The following is a 21,067-nucleotide window of genomic DNA, read 5'->3' as shown; positions in this document are numbered from 1 at the left end:
GACGAGGGCTGCATTTTCTCAGTTACACAGCCAACCTATTTAGCGGCCTCCTCCAAATAAACATCTCCAGATTATGCTAGATGGTATTTGCCCTGGTATGTGGCCAAAATTAGCCTAGCAAGCCTTTTAAAAAATTTATAGCCGACCATTCTTGTCCAAGGACAACCCACATCTGCAAGCAACCCAATTCCCTTATGCCAATAATGAATTAATGCATATGAATAGGAAAACACACAAACTAAAAGCTGCTTGACAAAGAACACCAGTGTCCAGCTGGCTCAGACTAAAGGTCCCTCTCGCCCAGCATCTCGATTCCCACAGAAGCCAACCAGATGCTTCTGAGAAGTTCACAACCAGGGCCTGAAGACAGTAATAGCCCATCCCAAATTCCAGCTGGCAACTAGTCTGTAGAGGGGGACTGAACAGGCCTCTGAACGTGAAGGTTCTATTTAGCTGTCATGGCTAACAGAGGACTCCCGCACAACAGGCTTGCAGTGTAGCCGCTCTCTGTGGTCTGGGTGTGCCTCATGATGATGTGCTCAGATCTTTCCACATGTGCCACATGATTTCATCTCTCTCCTGCCAGAACTTTCAGAGTCGAATCTGCGCTCTCTCTTGTGCTCTCTCTCTCTCTCTCTCTCTCAAATCTGCCTCCCTCTTTCTTCCCGACTCTTCTCTTGCCCTGAATGTTGTGTCTCTTTGTTGTTTCTTGGTTTGCTTTGTCTCCTTCCCTGGTTCCAGTTTCTGCTGTGCCTTGAACATTCATCCCCCTCTGGATTCATCAAGCTACTCTTCTCTTTAAAGCCCTTCCTCAAAATTAAACCTGAGAAAGATGTTCCTGAATCACCCAATTCATCCTGCTGCCCTCACTGCTGACTGCACCCCATGGAGCTTCCGAGTCCCCTGATAAGGACTGTATTATTTCAGTGGTTTTCTGTCTGTGTATAGCACCCACCAGACTGCTACAAATTTGCTAGCAGAGAATTCTTCTGCTTTGCTTTGCCCTTTAGTACAAGAAATGCTGACATCCACCATCGGTCCTTGGGGTACAGCAGGTTGTGGATCTAAACATTTGTAACTTGGCTAGGAATAGGCACTGCACTTGTTATTTTGAATCAGCTAGCTACAGATAGCTTCTAGCTGGTCTTCAACAAGTCTCAGCCTCTGAGAAATATCTGAACAGCATTTTTGTTCATGCTTCTGGACAGCAGCCCATCATTAGACATCTTTATTACTGTGCAGCTCCTGGTAATTTCAGTGAGACTTGCAACGTAAAAGTTCCTGATAGATTGTGCTGTTTATCTCATTTCCCATGAAGAAAAGAAACCTGTAGAGTAAGTAGGTTGGGAAATAATGCGAGGAGACCACAAACCAAGACTGCTTAGGAAAAGCTTTCATTTCTAAGACCAGCAGCACATTCCTTAGAACAGAGCTTGGAAAAGTTACTTTTTTGAACTACAACTCCCATCAGCCCCAGCCAGCATGGCCACTGCATTGGGCTGATGGGAGTTGTAGTTCAAAAAAGTAACTTTTCCAAGCTCTGCCTTAGAACTTGAGGGATGGAAGGGCTCAGTCCTCTACCCACTCCTGACAATAAGTGACAGCTTGAGATAGGAACCAGCAACATGCCACCTTGTAAGTAAACTAGGCAGCTAAAGTGGCATTTGCATCTCACCCCCACAATGGTGAGCCTCCCTTGGCCCAGGATTGATTCCAGGGGAGTCTATTTCATTTCAGTTCTGTCACTTACCTGTCAGCATACCGTAAGGTATTTAAGGTGTGCTCAGTCGCAATGTGGCTGGGCGAGACATTGGCTATCATGCAGGTCTTGGAATTGCCGACAAAAGAATCTTTTAGGACCTTGAAAGGGAAGGAAGGCATGTTCTAAGCTCTTGATCATAAAATACATGTTTAAAGATTGTTGTTACTCGCCTTGAACCTTTGGGAGAAGACAAAATGTACAATGAACTAAATAAAATAATACTAACCACTTTTCAAAAGTTAAACTATATACAGTCACCAGCAAAAATTAGTGCATTATGCTACTTGGTACTGGAAGGGAACTCAGATTTTGTTAATTACATTTATTGTATATTCCACCCCTCCTCCAAGGACTTCAAGGTGGCATACATCATTCCCATCTCCCATTTTATCCTCACAGCAACCCTGTGAGGTATGAGAGGCTGAGAGAGAGAAGGACAGTGAGTGCCATGAACTGCATTAGATAACCTTCAGCCAGTGGCTGAGTGAGAATTTGACTGGGTCTACATGTGCAGTACTTCCTGGGATGTAAGCTATCCAATCTAAGGTGTCTTTCCACCATGCAGCTCCTCACTTCCTTGAGAAAACTGTTGCGGTGCTTATCATTCTCTTAATTCAGAATTTATTCCAGATATCCAAGCAGGCCACATGATATTTTGTAACTGAGCAGACCTGGGACTTCATCAGGGAATTTACAGTATCCTTGCAGAACTACAATGCACTGGGGAAGAAGGTAGAATCCACTTGAGAGAGTTTAAAGACTATGAAAATTTGGAGCACAGAAAGGTGTTATTTTCCTGTAACTTGACCCCATCAGTTAATCCTCTTCCCATTCATAAGCCCTGGATAAACTGTTTAAAGCAGACTTTGGGAAATATGAAACTCATCCTGGTATTAAAATGGGTTTTACCTGAGTCAGCTTGCTTTGCCTGAACGGAGTGTGAGCATGCTCCTGATCCAGTGCACGGATGCATTCTTTCAACTAAAGACAGACAACAAAAGGTGGCATCACACAGCAGTACAGGACACAGCTGTTTTCTCACAAGACCACACTTCTCTCTAGAGAAGAAGTTCTCAACGTTTTGGAGGGGTCTCGCAATTAGAGGATAGTGCCAGCTCCTCCCTGGCTCTTCCCAAGTTGGCACTGACTGAGGCAAGAATTATTATTTATTATTGTTGTTGATGATGATGATAAAATTTATATCCTGTCCTTCTTCCCAGAAGGAGCCCAAGTGGCAAATGAAACACTAAACACATGCCAAAACATCTTAAAAACAGACTTTAGAATATATAAAAACATCTTTAAAAACATATTAAAACAAAATTATCATTAAAAACATCTTTTAAAAAAAGCTTGAAAAACATCTCAAAAAGCAGCTCTAGCACAGATGCAGACTGGAATAAGGTCTCTACTTAAAAGAGAAGAGTAACAATAATGGTTGTCAGTTTTCCACCACTGAATGATCTCAAAGAAGTGAGGTGTCTGGTGCACAGTCTTATCATGTTTTGTTGGATGAATTTCAGTCGGTTCAGTTCGAGGACGTGGACAAGGTGCTTGGACAGGTACGTGCAACCACTTCGGTACTAGATCCTTGCCCCTCTTGGCTAATAAAAACTGGCAAGGAGGGAACAGTTGGCTGGGCCAGGGAAGTGATAAATGCCTCCTTGCGAGAGGGAGTGGTCCCTGGCTGTCTGAAAGAGGCAGCAGTGAGACCACTCCTGAAAAAGCCTTCCCTGGACCCAGAGGATTTCAGCAGCTACAGACCAGTGGCAAATGTTCCATATCTCGGCAAGATCTTGGAACGAGTGGTTGCTGACCAGCTCCAGGCGCTATTGGATGAAACCGATTATCTAGATCCATTTCAATCGGGTTTCAGCCCCGGTTTCAGCACTGAGACGGCCTTGGTCGCCCTGTTTGATGACCTATGTTGGGAGAGAGACAGAGGGAGTGTAACTCTGTTGATTCTCCTTGATCTCTCAGCAGCTTTTGATACCATCAACCATGGTATCCTTCTGGAGAGGCTTGCAGAGTTGGGAGTTGGAGGCACTGCGTGGCAGTGGTTCCGCTCCTACTTGGCAGGCCGTCTCCAGAAGATAGTGCTTGGGGAACATTGCTCGACACCGTGGGTACTCCAATGTGGGGTCCCGCAGGGTTCGGTTTTGTCTCCCATGCTTTTTAACATCTATATGAAGCCGTTGGGTGCGGTCATCAGGAGTTTTGGAGTGCGTTGTCACCAGTACGCTGATGACACGCAGCTCTACTTCTCCTTTTCATCTTCCTCAGGTGAGGCAGTCAATGTGCTGAACCGTTGCCTGGACGCGACAATGGACTGGATGAGAACTAACAAACTGAGACTCAATCCTGATAAGACTGAGATGCTGTTGGTGGATGGTTTCTCCAATCAGATGGTGGATACATATCCTGTCCTGGATGGGGTTACACTCCCCCTAAAGGAACAGGTTCGTAGTCTGGGAGTCGTTCTAGACTCTTCCCTGTCACTTGAGGCTCATGTAGCCTCGGTGGCACGGAATGTGTTCTACCAACTTCGATTGGTAGCCCAGCTACGTCCCTACCTGAGTAAGGAGGATCTTACATCAGTAGTACATGCTCTGGTAACCTCATGTTTGGATTACTGTAATGCGCTCTACGTAGGGCTACCTCTGAAGACAGTTCGGAAGCTACAGCTGGTGCAAAATGCGGCGGCCAGACTGCTAACAAGAACGAAGCGGTCTGACCATATAACACCTGTTTTGGCCCGCTTGCACTGGCTTCCAATACGCTTCCGGGCCAAATTCAAAGTGTTGGTATTAACCTATAAAGCCTTATACGGCGCGGGACCTCAATATCTGTCGGAACGCCTCTCCCGCTATGAACCGGCTCGTACACTACGGTCTGCTACGAAGGCCCTCCTCCGGGTCCCGACTCATAGGGAGGCCCGGAGGGCAGTGACAAGATCAAGGGCCTTCTCAGTGGTGGCCCCCGAACTATGGAATAGTCTCCCCGAGGAGGTTCGCCTGGCGCCGACACTATCATCCTTTCGGCGCCAGGTTAAAACCTTTCTCTACTCCGAGGCATTTTAATTTTTTGTTAATGATTGTAATGTTTGTAATTTGATTTTAGCCTTTGCTGTTTTTAGACTGTGAAATTTGATTTTAGACTGATGTTTTGTATTATATTGTATTTTATTGTATCTATGTTCACCGCCCAGAGAGCTATTGCTAGTCGGGCGGTATATAAGTTTTAAAAATAAATAAATAAATAAATAAAAAGAAGTGCACTGCACACCAACTTACAGCTAGAAGACTTTGGTTTATTTCTGCACCTTCCATTTTCGTCTGCCTGTCAGAGTCTCTGGCATCAGCTGCTCTTTCACTGCCAGCCAGATCAATGAACGAGATCCTGGAAAACCAAAATTATTTTAGCATCTCTTGCCTTTCCTCCAGCGAGTCCAGAGTGAGGTTTTTGCTATGAGGAAACTAGGCCAAGAGACTGGCGTGCTCAAAGCCGTTTAAGTAAGCCATCCCACCTTTGGCCCTCCTTCAATTGTTACAGAGTGGCAGCCATGCCATCAGGCTACCTCAACTGTTGCCACCACGCCCTGCTGGTCAATGTAAGAACTGTTAACTTTAAGAAGTGGTGCGAGGGCTTGCTTCTTCCCTCCCTCCCCATCCTTTCATCCCTCTGTGCCATGTCTTTTAGACTGCAATCTTGACGACAGGAAATGCATTAATGCTGATTGTAAGCTGCTCTGGCAGAGGTGTTGCTAAGGACTTAAAAGACTCTTTGACTGTATAAGCCAGGATGGAATAGTAGTTGCCTTTCGAGCCCTAAATGGCTTGGATCCAAGACACCTAAGGGAGCATCTCTTCCTGTACTGCTCTGTCCATTCGCCAAGATCTATTGGTGAGGCCCTTCTCCATGTTCCGTGTGTAGCTGAGGATCAATTGGTTAGGAGAAGAGAGAAGGGCCTCTGGATGGCTGCACCCAGATTTTGGAATGCCCACTGCCCACTGAGAATTATTTGGCCCTCTCTCATTGTTTTTTGTCAGCTGGTTAAAACTTTCCTGTTCCAACAAGCGTTTCTCTTGTCTGGCTGAGCAGTGGACCCTCATTTTAGAATGTTTTTATGTTGTTTTACTTTCTTTTATGGGATTGTTTTTAATTGGTGTAACCCCCTCTGCGTGATGAAAATACACTGGACAGGCTGGGTATACAATTTTCACAAGCATTTTGCCAGTAGTTTCCGATGAGCTGAGTATTCGGGTCCCCTAGAGGTCACCAGTCTAAATCATGCAGAACTGCAGAGCGCTCGTGCATGTAAGGAGCAGGCACTCCAAAATCCTGCCCTAAACAAATGCCAAATTCTGCACTCAGAATACAGTGAAAGCTTGTTATAATGCTTCTCACTGTACTGTGGTTTCAGATGCACTATGGGTACGACCATGTCCTCCGAGTAAAACAACTCTGGCTTTAACCTTTTCATTATAACGTGAAACCACTATAACACGGGTGCATCCTTTGTCTCCCAACCCCCATGTTATAATGAGCTTTCACTGCAGTAGGACAAAGTGGGCATGAAGCAGTGAAATGCATGATCAGGATCTCCCATGCAAGCTTTTTTACAAAAGGAGCAGCTCCTGGGGATGGCTTACACACACAATGTGATCTCCATGAATTTACACGGAGAGCATGAACTACAACTGCCGTGCAAAGACAATCTCAAAAAGCCTCTACACAGTGGCTGCGTTCCGAGAAAAGGCCCGCAAGACTCATGTTCTCCAGGTTCCAGTGGCCATGGAGGCATGAGGGGAAGTTCCCAGCTCATTACTGCTCACCTCCCAAAGACTCTGTTTGCTGAGTCTTTAATCTGAATCTGGATAATGGCATGGGAACGGGAGGAATCCGAGTTGACTCCGGTTGCCCCTGTGCTGCGCTCTTTCCCACCTCTCAGAATGGCCTGGAATGAACGAGGAGCACAGTAAGTGCATTTTACACATACCCAAACTATTCAGAATCTCAAGAGAAAGCATCACTGGAAAACCGATGGTCCTACTCAGATCTTCCCTTTCTATTTGCAGAGCTTTGAAATTCCAAACGATGACAGGATTCCAAATGGAATTATGGGCCCTGGATGGACGAGACAGTCCCCAGTCCCAGCCAGAATTATCTACTGGTTCCATCAAGCTTAAACACAATGGCCTTGTTCACACGTAGCAGGCTGTTCTTCATCTACCACTCACTGTTTGTTGGGGGTGACAGTTTGGATGTAACATTAACAAAACCATGGCTTAGCTTTGGCAGTGCAGCAGCAGCAGAACCAGGGGAGGACTGAAGGTGCTACAATTTTATTTCCAGGTACCAGCCTGCTTGCTCATTCGCGGGTAAACCTTAGTTTGGCTGGCCATTACATGCAAATGAGGCCAGTGTGCCACAAGCAGGACTGAAAAAGGCGTACTGCACAGTAACATCTATAGAACCGATTACAACGTTAGCCCACTCATCCAGCCATCAGGCTCAGGCTGTTCAACCCACAGAGCAAAGAGCAACTGCAATGCAAGAGGTGCTTAAGAGAGCAATAGCCACAGAGATCCATGCAAGCCACCTACCAATGGGAGAAGCAAAGGAAAAAAAGCCAGTCGCAAGCCAATCTGATTAATTCCTCTCCAAACTCCAACCAGGAGATCAATCGGACCTCTGGCCAAGCGCAACAACTACCCATGGAACTACCACAGGAAAAGTTTATTTGTACCAAGACATGCTAGCCAGCAACATGCCCACTGTTATGTCCCAGAGGACTCAAGTAAGGAGGCCAATTCACACATCCGGGGGGGTGGGAAGAGAGAGAGAGAGAGAGAGAGAGAGAGAGACAGACAGACAGACAGACAGACATCAGTTCCACAGCTCCCCATCCCCATTTTCCACCATAAATCTAAGAGGTAGATATTTAAAGCCAACAACTCGCTGAGTCCTCGTCACTGCTGCAAGGTCCATTCATGTGGCTCATTTGTCACTTTGACTATCTGTAAAACTCCTTCACAACCTGCCCATGTGGAACAACTGCACAGCAGAAATGAACAAAGCAAAATGCATTTTGTTAAGGCTGCACATGAGCTGGGCCTTTTCTCTCCCTGCCCGCAACGTTCAAGTCACATCAAAGGATTTTGTGAGTACAGTGTGGAGTGTCATCTTGCTCACCTTTCTCCATGGCCAACAGTGAAGAAAATATGGCTAAAGTCAACAGCTAGGCTGAAAACGCCGCCACAGCAACTGGAATTCCTGGCCAACAGAACTAAACGAGGAATGGGAGGCAGAGCAGAGACCCTCAGGTTTAAAATTTACATCTACTACAGGGTACAAAAAGTGAAGTACCCACCAACACAAACAGAATGAGGGAAGAGGGAGAGAAGCAACTGAACGGCAAGAACAAAGGCATGGAGGTTGTTCAGCACTGAAAGCTGTTGATTGTGAATCCAGAGCAGGGAAAGGAAGCACTGCAGAACACATTGCCCCAAATACATAAGTAAAATCCTCAAAACTGTTAACCCCAAACATGGAAACCTGGGGTTGTATCCAACAAGGTCGTCCCGTGAGTGAAAGCACTTCTGTGTGTGCAATGGGACTTCCTCTCCCCACGAACCCTCTCAAATCTGCTCCAGAGGGTGCAGGAAAAGGAAGTCCTTGTGCTAACTGGACAACGTTGTTGGATATAAGCCATGGAAAGTAATTCTTTAAAATGTCACTAACTCAGAGGTCACAAAGACAATTTAAGTAAGATATTTTTAACTCTCCTTTTGCTTTCTTCTTCTTGCTCCAATTTCCATTTTTTTCCTTAACAAGATGCTTAAACGGAACAATTGTTCTGATCACACACCCAGTTTTGTTGTTGTTCTGTGCCTTCAAGTCGATTACGACTTATGGCAACCCTATGAATCAGTGACCTCCAATAGCATCTGTCATGAACCACCCTGTTCAGATCTCGTAAGTTCAGGTCTGTGGCTTCCTTTATGGAATCAATCCATCTCTTGTTTGGCCTTCCCCTATTTCTACTCCCTTCTGTTTTTCCCAGCATCATTGTCTTTTCTAGTGAATCATGTCTTCTCATTACGAGCCAAAAGTATGATAACCTCAGTTTCATCATTTTAGCTTCTAGTGACAGTTCTGGTTTAATTTGTTCCAACACCCAATTATTTGTCTTTTTTGCACTCCATGGTATGAACAAAGCTCTCCTCCATCACCACATTTCAAATGAGTTGATTTTTTTCTTACCCACTTTTTTCACTGGCTAACTTTCACATCCATACATAGAGATTGGGAATACCATGGTCTGAATGACCCTGACTTTGGTGTTCAGTGATACATCTTTGCATTTGAGGACCTTTTCTAGTTCTCTCATAGCTGCCCTCCCCAGTCCTAGCCGCCTTCTGATTTCTTGGCTATTGACTCCATTTTGGTTAATGACTGTGCCAAGGTATTAATAATCCTTGACAAGTTCAATGTCCTCACTGTCAACTTTAAAGTTACATAAATCTTCTGTTGTCCTTACTTTAGTCTTTTTGATGTTGAGCTGTAGTCCTGCTTTTGTGCTTTAACTTTCATCAGCGTTCTTTTCAAATCATTAGTGGACACACCTAATACACACCCTGAAACATTTGATAAACATGAAGTGGGGCAGAGGAGCCTTTCCATGGCACCTGCCCCCTCAAAGATGGATAAAACAGATCTATCTGAGAAAGACTTAAATGCTATTCTCTCTCTAAGAAATGAGACTGTCTCATCTAAGGTGGTTATGTAGAATGGTAATAATGTTCAGGAAAATAATAGTAATTAAATAGGTAATCTATAGTTTCGTCTTGATCAAATAATACGCTTGCTTGCTGAAATTGTTTTGTATCTGCTCACTGCAGCAAGGCATCACGGAGATGACCAATAAAACCCCAGATGGTTGAACAGAATGTGGGACTTGGTTAAATTAACTCCTTATCAAAATGTAAATGAATTTTTTAAAAAACCTATGATGCCTAGAGAGCAGTGGTGCATTACATTTCCTGAAAGAGGAGGTGATCCGACCCCTCCTGAAAAAGCCCACCCTGGCCCCATTGGTCTGCGACAACTACCGGGTCACAAATACCCCCTTTTTAGGGAAGGTGATTGAGAGGGTTGTGGTGCAGCAATTGCAAGTCCTCTTGGACGAAACAGATTATCTTGACCCACTCCAGCCTGGGTTCAGGCCTGGTTATGGGACTGAATCGGCCTTGGTCACCCTGATGGATGACCTTTATTGGGAGAAGGACAGGGAGAGTGCGACCCTGTTACCCTTACTTGATCTCTCAGTGGCTTTTGATACCATTGACCATGGTATCCTTCTGGGCCAATTTGGTGAGATGGGTACTGGAGGAACTGTTTTACAGTGGTTCCAATCCTATCTCCAAGGTTGTTTTCAGAAAATAGCATTGGGCGATTGTCTTTTGAGCCCCTGGATGTTGTGCTGTGGGGTGCCACAGGGTACCATCTTGTCCCCCATGCTGTTTAACATTTATATGAAGCCCTTGGAAGCGGTCATCAGGAGATTTGGGGCGAGGTGTCAGCAGTATGCTGATGATACCCAGATCTATTTCTCTGTAACAACTGAATCAGGAGAGGCCATGCAAGCCCTGGACCGCTGCCTGGACTCGGTGGTGGGCTAGATGAGGGCCAATAAACTGAGTCTGAATCCTAGCAAGATGGGGGCGCTGTGGGTTGGTGGTTCCTGAGTTCAGATAATTGGTCAGTTGCCTGCTTTGGATGGGGTCGTACTCCCTCTGAAAGAGCAGGTCCATAGTCTGGGGGTGCTCCTGGATCCATCTTTGTCGCTAGAGGCCCAGGTGACCTCAGTGGCTAGGAGTGCCTTTTACCAGCTTCAACTGGTAAGACAGCTGCGGCCATTTCTGCACCAGGATAGCCTGACCACTGTTGTCCATGCACTGGTAACCTCCAGGCTGGATTACTGTAATGTGCTCTATGTGGAGCTGCCCTTGAGGTTGGTCCAGAAGCTGCAGCTGGTGCAAAATGTGGCAGCGAGACTGCTCACTAGGGCAGGGTATCACCAACATGTCACCCCACTGGTGAAAGAATTGCACTGGCAGCCCATTGGCTACCAGGCCAAGTTCAAGGTTCTAGTTTTGGTGTACAAAGCCCTATACAGCTTGGGATCAGGATACCTGAAAGACAGTCTTACCCCTTATATACCCAGTCGATCACTGCGCTCTGCAGGTGAGGGCCTCCTGCAGACACCATCTTATCAGGAGGTTTGTTCTGCACAATATAGGAAGCGGACCTTTAGTGTGGCGGCACCTACCCTGTGGAATTCCCTCCCCTTAAACATTAGACAGGCACCATCTCTGCTATCTTTTTGGCACCTATTAAGAACCTTACTCTTTCAACAAGCCTTTTAAGTTGAGACCTTAACCCAGTCTGTGTTGGAATTGCTTTTTAATATGTTTTTAAACCTTTTTTTAAAAAAAATGTTTTTTATCCTTTTTTAAAGATGTCTTCAAAGCTTTTTTTAAATTTTTTTTTAAAGTTGTTTTGTTTTAATGTATTTTAAAGTCTGTTTTTATGATGTTTTAAAGTAGTTTTGGTGCTTTTGTTTGTTGCCCTGGGCTCCTGCTGGGAGGAAGGGCGGGATATTAAACAAACAAACCTCCATTGAAATTACTCTTCATAGAACTAACGGCTGTCTTATTCCACAACTCTTAGTTTTAGTATAAATGCTTTCTTGCAATTTCAGTTTTCATTATATGTACAATTCTTACAAAAATAAATGAATTTAATGAGCATTAGCCAATGCTACTCCTACTCAAGAGTAGATCCCATTTTACTCCATTTATTTCAATGGTTCTACTCTGCAAGCTGCAAAAATGCAATGAAGAGATAGAGAAATTCAAAAGCTAACAAAGTGATAACGCTGCCAGGGGGAGGGAGAGGTGGTTTTGTTCTGAAATGCGGACAGCATCATGCTAAGTTTTAATACAACATCATGTTAATTGCCACTTTGGGGCTACAGAGATCATTTCCAGTGCTTTCCAGGATTTTATTTATTTATTTTATTTATTTGTTTCATTTATAAACCGCCCATTAGCAAGTAGGATGGCTGCTATTTGCAGCTAGACGTGTCAGAAAATAGGAATGGAAGATTGTAGAGTGCCAACAGAAAGAGAAGGCTAAGGGAAAGTAATGCACTGCCACGATATGCATCCAACAGACACACACATGTTCTAAGACAGCAGCCACAGAGGGCAATACCACCTAACAAAAGCTGCAACGTACAGTACCCATGTGCTTTTTGGTGAGAAATATATACACAGCACTCTCTCCCAGAGGAGCTAGCTGCTCTTCAACTCTGGAAGGGCAGCAGTGAAGATTTAGAGCGAAACCCAACGCACGTTTACTCAGAAGCAAGTCTCAGTGAGCTCAATAGGGCTTACCCTGAGGTAAGGAGCTGTAAGATTGCAGCTTTAGACAAACAAAAAAAGCTGTGACTGCCTGTACATTGTTGACATGTATGCACAGATTCTGTGGATCACAGCTGGTGCTCAGAGCACAGAAGGAAAGAGTAGAAAACCTCCTTAAGGGGAGAGTGATCCACTCCTCCTGAATGCAAAAGCAGCGAGCAAATGGCAGATCCTTTTATAGGCAGGGTGACCTTAGTTGTGTTTTTTTTTTAAGGATTCCCCTCCACCTTGCATCATTTCAGAGTTGTTCCACGTAGTTCCCCACCATTTGCAGATGTTTCACTAGACCAACTCTGCTTTAAACTGAAATTGCAATGTGAAGTCGGAGAGAGGGAGCAGAGAGTAGAGGAATTAGTCAAATGCAGTCCCAAGATATCACCGTGTCCTAGCTTTCCTTTCACTTTTAAAAATTGTTCTTGTGATGCACAAACCCTTACAGCCCCCCCTCCCGTGAAGGTCACCAAATTGACTGCCATGTGGCATTCCTGCATGCAGCAGGTACAGGGACTGAAAGTACCTCGCTTCATGCCTTCATTTGGCCACAGACAGCGTCACGACATCAGCAGCAGCAGCAGCCTCCGGCTACCTGGACTTGGTCACATAAACTGTCATCCACAGGATTATTTACCTACTCCAGAGTGCTGTGCAGACAGAATACGAATGAGGCAAATGTCTCCCTTGGACAGCTGGCTGGACATTCTAAGCAGTGTTGCGTGGACCCAAGAGTCGCTTCACTGGTACAATTTTAAGAAACATTATATATGTTGTATAAGAAATTGTATTCACTAATAGGCAAAAAACCCTTCTGGTTTAAGAACCTATAGCCACAGGTATTTCTATCACACTTTAAATAGCAGGGAAATTGGGCAGCTATAGTGAATGCACCAGGGGAGCAGGAGACCTGAACTCCTCTCTGAGATATTAGACTGCCCTACAAATTTGTCAGAATGCAAACACAATTTGGGTTGGTCTTTCACAGTCCAATCCACTTGCTGTGTAGCTTGCAAGAATTTGGTAACATGTGCCTCTGAGCATATGGTGAGGGGAGGAAGAGAAAGGAAGAGGAGATGGGGAGGGGAAAGGAGGAGTAAGGAAAAGGGGAGGAGAGTGGGAGGGGAGAAAGAGGGAAAGGATAGGAGGGAGGAGAAGGGGAGGACAGGTTTGATCATTTGCATGCTTACTGAGTTCAGTGGTGTTTATTCCTGTGCAATCATGCTTACGATAGATGAAACTGACCTGAGGGAGGGGCAGGATGAGGGGAGGAAGGGTAGGGATAGGAAGGAAGGTGGAGGAAGAAGGGAAATTGGGTGGGTGGGCACTGGGCAGAGTGAAAGCCCCTTTCCTTTCCAAAAGGAAAACATTGTGAACGGTATCACTGTTTTTCAGGGTTTCCCCCACCTTTTTATTCTACTGCATGTAATCTCCTACCGAAATTTAAACCAAAGCTGTCCCTGGCCACATCCACATCAGACATTTATTCCACTTGAAACAGTCATCGCTTCCTCCAAAGAATCCTGTGAAGTGTAGTTTGTGAAGGGTCCTAAGAAGAGACGTCCTATTCCCCTCAGAGAGCTACAATCCCCAGAATTCTCTGGGAAGAGGGGCTGACTATTAAACCACCCTGGCCACTGGAGCTCTGTCAGAGGAATAGGAGTCTCCTAACAACTCTCAGCACCCTTCACAAACTACACTTCCCAGGATTCTTTGGGGGAAGCCAGGACTGTTTAAAGTGGAATCAATGTCTGGCATGGGTGTGGCCCCAATTAGCCAAGCCAAACAGCAGTTAGTCTAGCTTTCAGAACACTGATAGTTGGATCATTGGATAGTTGGAGTCGCAGTGGTCTTTCGAGATACCATTCACCTGGCCAGGTATCCTCTCCCACAGTCCTCAGGATTCGAATGCGTTTATTTGAAGTTGGGTGCCCGGGACAGAATAGGGATTCTGTTGGTGTACCGCCCACCCCGCTGCCCAACTGTCTCCCTTCCTGAGCTAACCAGGATAATCTCGGAGTTGGTACTGGAGTCCCCTAGGCTTGTAGTATTGGGCAACTTCAATATCCATGCCGATGTTGCCCTTTCTGGAGTGGCTCAGGATTTCATGGCCTCCATGGCAACCATGGGTCTGTCCCAAATAATATCAGGCCCCACTCATGCCGCTGGTCATACCTTGGACCTTGTCTTCTGTGTTGGACGGGATATTTGTGATCTGGGGGTGGAGGAACTCTCATTAGTTCCGTTGTCATGGACAGACCACTACCTGGTCAGGTTTAGACTTACTGGGACTCAGAACCTCTGCAGGGGTGGGGGACCGATTAAAATGGTCCGCCCCAGGAGACTGATGCATCCAGATGGTTTCCTGACGGCTCTTGGGGACTTTCCTGTCACCTCGGCAGGTGATTCCGTTGAAGCCTTGGCCGACCTCTGGAATGAGGAAATGACCAGGGCGGTAGACACAATCGCTCCTAAGCGTCTCCTTCCGCGGATCGGAGCTAAATCTGCCCCTTGGTTTACTGGAGAGCTGACGGCGATGAAACGCGAAAAAAGGAGACTAGAGCGACGTTGGTGGAAAACTCTGAGCGAATCTGACCGAAAACGGGCTAGAAGCTATTTAAAGACCTATTCCGCAGCAATGCAGGCTCAGAAGAAATCTTTCTTCTCCGCCACCATTGCATCTGCTAACTCTCGTCCTGCGGAACTGTTCCGAGTGGTCAAGAGTCTTTTAAGTTCTGACCCACATGAATATGATGCTGACCACTCAACAGCCCGCTGTCACGAATTTGCTCGATATTTTGCAGATAAAGTCGCTCAGATTCGCTCTGACTTAGACGCCAAAATTAATACAGTCTCTGTGGATGTAACTTCGGCCTCTACTTGTATAATTAGAATGGATTCCTTTCAACTTGTTCAACCCGAGGATGTGGACAAAATCCTTGGAGAGGCGCGTCCTACCACCTGTATGTTAGATCCTTGCCCATCCTGGCTTATAAAAAATGCCAGAAAGGGACTGGTCGAGTGGGTCAAGGAAGTGATCAACGCCTCTCTACAACAGGGCAGATTACCACCCTGTCTAAAGGAAGCTGTAATAAGACCTTTGCTGAAAAAATCCTCCCTTGACCCCTCATTATTAGGTAACTATCGTCCAGTCTCCAATATTCCTTTTTTGGGCAAGATAATAGAACGAGTGGTAACCGCCCAGCTCCAGAGATTTTTGGATGAGACGGATTATCTAGATCCATTTCAATCTGGTTTCAGGCCCGGCTATGGGACTGAGACGGCTTTGGTCACCTTGGTGGATGACCTACGCAGGGAACTGGACAGGGGGAGTGTGTCCCTGTTGGTTCTACTGGACCTCTCAGCCGCTTTCGATACCATCGACCATGGTATCCTCCTGGGTCGCCTCGCAGGGATGGGACTTGGAGGCATGGTGCTACGGTGGCTCCGATCCTTCCTAGAGGGGCAAACCCAGAAGGTGGTTATGGGGGATACCTGCTCGACCCCTTGGCCATTGACCTATGGGGTCCCCCAGGGTTCAGTCCTGTCCCCCATACTATTTAATATCTACATGAAACCGCTGGGAGAGGTTATCCGGAGTTTTGGGGTTCGGTGTCACCAATATGCGGATGACACCCAACTCTATTCCTCCTTTCCACCTAATGAAACCAAGGAAGCCGTCCAGGTCCTAAACCGCTGCTTGGTATCAGTGATGGACTGGATGGGGACGAACAAGCTGAAACTAAATCCTGACAAGACAGAGGTGCTCCTTGTTAGTCGGAGGGCGGATCAGGGAATAGGGATTCAACTTGTGCTGGACGCGGTTACACTCCCCCTGAAATCTCAAGTTCGCAGCTTGGGAGTACTCCTGGACTCGACTTTGAGCTTGGAGGCGCAGGTCTCTGCTGTGGCTGGGAGTGCCTTCGCTCAATTAAGATTAGTGCGTCAGCTGCGCCCGTTCCTTGACCTGTCAGACTTGACTACGGTAACACATGCCTTAGTTACATCCCGATTAGACTACTGTAACGCGCTCTACGTAGGGCTGCCCTTGAAGACTGCTCGGAAACTTGAAATTGGTACAAAGAGCGGCAGCCAGAATGTTAACTGGAGCTGGGTTCAAAGAACATACTACTCCTTTGCTATACCAGCTCCACTGGCTGCCAATCTGTTTCCGGGCACAATTCAAAGTGCTGGTTTTGACCTATAAAGCCTTATACGGCTTAGGTCCAGGCTATCTGTTAGACAGTGTCTCCCTCTATGAACCTGTCCGGATTTTAAGATCATCCGGTGAGGCCCTCCTTACTATTCCATCTTTCTCGCAAGTTCTTCTTGCCGAGACACAGAATAGGGCCTTTTCGATGGCTGCCCCTAGATTGTGGAATTCCCTCCCTAGCAAGGTTCGGTTGGCTTCCTCGCTATCGTCCTTTCGCGCCCAGGTGAAGACTGTTTTATTTAGGCGGGCTTTTAACTGAAAATGTTATAGTTTTAATCTATTTTGATTTAATCTATTTTTAATTGTTTTTAACATGCATATTGGTTGTTCTGATTGTTTATTGTTTTAATTGTGAGCCGCCCTGAGTTCCTCGGAAGAAGGGCGGGGTATAAGTATTTAAAATAAATAAATAAAAATCATACTCAGCATGCCTGCTCTATCATAGACTCCAATGTTAATTTTCTTAAATTAAAAGTCAGCCATGCATTTTTTATTTTACTTTTAAACTGCAAAAGATGAAAGTCAGAGTATGGGGAAAGATCAGTAATAGGATTACAGGTACTTTGCGAATGCGGCTGATTTTTAATTAATTTCAACAAATTACGAGACCACTGACAGAAAGAAGTCCAACAGGGGTATGCATTATTTTACACTTGTTTTAGACTTTGAACTCTCGATTCTCTGAGTGTTTTGTGTATTGCCCTGAAAACTTAGAGGATTGTTAAGCAAACATTTCTGAGTTCAGGACTATGAGTTTTGTAAGGTTTTGTTTTGAAATGAGTTTATGGGAAGCAGCAGAATAGCATGAGGGGGTACTTTCAGTTTAACATGGCGGAATGTGAAAAATCCATGCTAGCTATAGTATAGAGCCACTCTCGTGGCTGTATAATTACCTGGGAACCCATTTTTAAAGTACAATGCAATGCCGTTGTACCCTGGCCAGCAGAGCTGGTCTGATCCCTGCTCCAGTTCCGTGCCCTGGAGCTCATGCCAGGACGCAATTCAACTCCACTCAGTGGCATTAGTTTAAGGAATTAGTGCTTTTACCATCCAAAGATATATTTATTGTGAATGTAGTAGAAGTGAATAGGGAAGAATTCCATACTCTTAATTACACTAAAAAGCGGCAAATTTAAGGTAATCTCTTTCCATTAAATATATTTTATCTAGCTTAATCTGACAGCAGCACAATGAGAAGCCAGCCTCTAATACCAAAATGAGAATAATCACAAATTTGAACATGCACCACAGGCCCCAAAAAGACAAGCAGCAGCATCCAGGTGGTCAGAAAATTACCTCTAGAAGCAGGCCGACGGTGTTCACTTGGACCTCACGCAGTCCGACTATTTGTACAATATGCTTACTATCTTCCCTTGCAAAAAGCCTGTGGAGGAAACCACATAGATAAGTAGAGAAAGGGCTTTGGGGAAAAAAGGTTCAACAAACATCTGTTTTTAATGTAAAATATACTTTGACAAAAATCCCCCCAATTATTCTTTCACCCATGAAGTGAAAGAAATCAATCTAATAACAATTAGAAAAACAATGACTTCAGCTCCCATCAGTCCTAGGCAGCGTGGCCAATAGCTAGAGATTATGGGAGTTGCAATCCAACTACATCTGGAGATCTGTCAGTTCCCATTAATACAGTAGGCCCCACTCATACGGTGGGTTACGATCCGGACCCCCGCTGAAAAGCGAAAACCGCTGAAAAGCAGAACTCATTGAATAGAATGGCACGCAACACCCGAAAACAGCCGTAAAAGCGGAACAAGCGCCGTATGAGTGGGGCTTTACTCTAATTGCATCTAACGGAGACCACCGCATTAGCGAAGCGCTGTAAAACAGGGCCCTACTGTAATCTGGCTACAATATTCTTGACAGCAGAAGCACTGTACAACTCATCTCTTTCCAAGAAGAGTTATAATGGGTGCACCACACAAAGCTGGCTAAAAGGTGCTTCATGTCCGAGATGTCGCTTTGCTACCAAGAGACAAGGTTGAATGGCACCCTGCAGTCTGTGAACTTGTTCCTCAAGGGAATGCAACACCATTAACAGGGCCGGCACCAGGCATGCTGGGGCCCTTGGGCCCCAGCCCCTGCACACACGCCCCACCTACCTACCTTCAGCGATCCACAGCAGCATCGGCTCCCGACCCTGCCATGGATCACGGAAAGGGAGGTCCTAGACACCCCCCTACTGCCGCACAGGCCCGCAACACCCGCCTGCATGCCCCACCTACCTCTCCCTTGATGTAAATGGTGCTGCGGGCACAAGCCTGCCATCAACTAAGATGGCGGCCAAGGCTTCCCTAAGGGGCTGATGCCTCTGCCACCATCTTGGTTGACGGCAGACTTGCACCCGCAGTGCAACCACCATTTACATCAAGGGAGAGGTAGGTGTGGCATGCAGGCGGGTGCCATGGGCCTGCGTGGCAGTAGGGGGGTGTCTGGGAGCTTCCTCTCACAATCCGCAGCAGGGTTGGGAGCTGACGCTGCCACAGATTGCAAAAGGGAGTGCTACCCACCCACCTACCCTAAGGAGAGGCCCTTGGCCAGGGCCTGACCTGGCTGCTCTCTGGTGCTGGACCTGACCATCAAGCACAGGGTGAATATCTCCTTCCTGGCCAACTAAAGCACCCACTAGCAGCACCCATCCATCTTGTCTGGGTTGAGTTTCCATTTATTAGCTCTCATCAAACCCGTAACTGACTCCAGACACCTGTGGTATCCATAGACACATCTGAATTAGATGAACATTAGATGAGAGTACAGAATTATTAGCATACTGATGGTGAAGAGCCGAGTTAGATCCAACCAAAGGCCTATCTAGTGCAGCATCCTGTTTCCTTGAGGACCACACCCACTGGTTGAGAAGCACTGTTAAAAAAAGGAAGATGGACAGCACCCTCAACCAGGGACCCAAACGTATAAACGGATCTCACTGTCAACTCTGGCAGGCAACTGCATGTCTTCATTCCCCTCAGTCGGCAGTGGAATAGCTCCAGCTATATTTGAAATACACAGCCAGTTGCTGGAAACTGTTTTTATTTCAAACACACAGTCCACTCCATCCTGAAGCAGAATTGATAGCTGAAATTTCCCAGTCGGGAGTCCTCATTTCATTTCACACTTGAAATTGTAGGGGCAGCCAACATTGCTGAGTGTATCAGCTAGAACACTGGAGAAAATTTACTATGATATTTAAACTGTCACCTGCCTGTTGCAGAGCTAATAACCCAAAGAGATGATTGCGTATTTGCAGTCTTCCATCCCTAGGGGACTCCTACCAAACAGAAAGCAGTCCCTTGACCATGCAAACGGTCAACACATCTGTCAGGTCACCTTGCTAAAGAACAGACAAAAACTAATGTGACTGAGCCACACAGGAGCTGTCTCCGTTCTTGAGACTACAGAAAAGATAAGGTCTAGCACAGCAGTTGCAAAAAAATAAAAATAAAAAAGTGTGGCCTTTTTGTTTTTATTGAACCAGATGTATCAGCAACTAGTTTTATGGGAAGGATCTGGTTTCATCCCCACATCCCCAGGATGGATTGCCAGCAACTCATGTTGCATAGCTACTGCTTGTTGCCACACTCACCCTGTTGCTTTTGCGGTGGCAACAGAGGGATCAGCAGGTACTTCTCAAGGGGACAGATTTGGCTCTGGACCTCTAGCTACCGATTCCTAAATTTCATGCTTATGAAAATACCAACTGAGAGCCCCCCTTAGGCAAACTGAACAAGATGCACACCTCTTGAGACAAGGCTTTATTGTGCCTCCATTTACTTAAAAAAAGTCATCCCCAGATATGTTCCAAAAAATGTTAATTGTTCCACTTCATCCGATTTACAGATCTTTGTTTCAAAAGCTTCACTCTCAGATTACAAGTACCTCTTCCTTCCATTTAGCAGATCATAAAGCTGCCCACAGTAGATCTCATAAAAGCTGATCCAGACATGGAGGTCTTTTCTAATCGGTGACGCTTCTAATTGCCTGAAGATATCATTAGCAGCCAGGGCATAGAGTCCTGGATTTTGGTGAGTGCCAATCATGGTATAGGTCTTACCAGCACCTGTCTGCCCATATGCAAAGCAAGTGGCGTTGCCGCTGTAACAAAAGAGAAGGACCTTTTAAAATAGATTACGATAAAACCCAGACACCAAGTGCTTCTCTGAAATTACTTGTGCAAGACAAACAAATGTGGAAGTAGCAACCAAGAGACCTCCTTCAGTCCTCTTACAGTTTGTTTATTGTACAGAAGGCATCTTCAAAAGGCTTGAGGGTAGTGAAGGCAACAGAGCATATAGAAGGACCATCATGACGCTTAGAGGCGATAGAACTATGCCGCCCGACAAGATCCGCCACGCAGGGCCTTCTCTCAATCCCACCAACAAAAGTAGTTAGGTTGGTGGGGACTAGAGAGAGGGCTTTTTCGGTGGCGGCCCCCACTCTCTGGAATTCCCTCCCGTTCGATCTTCGACATGCCCCTTCCCTGGATACCTTCCACCGAGCATTAAAAACTTGGCTGTTTGGTCAGGCCTTTGAGACTATCGGGATGGGCTAATTATATACTCAATCCCCGCTGCTATGTATTACAATGGCTGCTAT

The 21,067-nt window shown here is 45.9% G+C and overlaps 1 protein-coding gene across 4 annotated transcripts in view; it reads right to left on the bottom strand.

Moving 5' to 3' along the window:
• The window catches only part of KIF24 (kinesin family member 24), a 61,285-nt gene that overhangs the window by 12,258 nt on the left and 27,960 nt on the right, over window positions 1-21,067 (bottom strand). For all 4 annotated transcript variants that reach the window (XM_061613255.1, XM_061613260.1, XM_061613271.1 and 1 more), the window contains exons 5-10: window positions 20,351-20,566; window positions 17,753-17,840; window positions 6,598-6,719; window positions 5,056-5,161; window positions 2,672-2,743; window positions 1,751-1,860 (exon numbers count right to left, since the gene is read on the bottom strand). In XM_061613255.1, coding sequence (XP_061469239.1) covers window positions 1,751-1,860; window positions 2,672-2,743; window positions 5,056-5,161; window positions 6,598-6,719; window positions 17,753-17,840; window positions 20,351-20,566 — 714 coding nt within the window. The remainder of the gene's footprint in view (window positions 1-1,750; window positions 1,861-2,671; window positions 2,744-5,055; window positions 5,162-6,597; window positions 6,720-17,752; window positions 17,841-20,350; window positions 20,567-21,067) is intronic.

This window comes from Rhineura floridana, chromosome 1 (genome assembly GCF_030035675.1).
Source record: "Rhineura floridana isolate rRhiFlo1 chromosome 1, rRhiFlo1.hap2, whole genome shotgun sequence".
Classification (NCBI taxonomy): domain Eukaryota; kingdom Metazoa; phylum Chordata; class Lepidosauria; order Squamata; family Rhineuridae; genus Rhineura; species Rhineura floridana.
The sequence above is the reverse complement of the archived record's forward strand: the minus strand, read 5'-3'. Positions and strand labels throughout refer to the sequence as shown.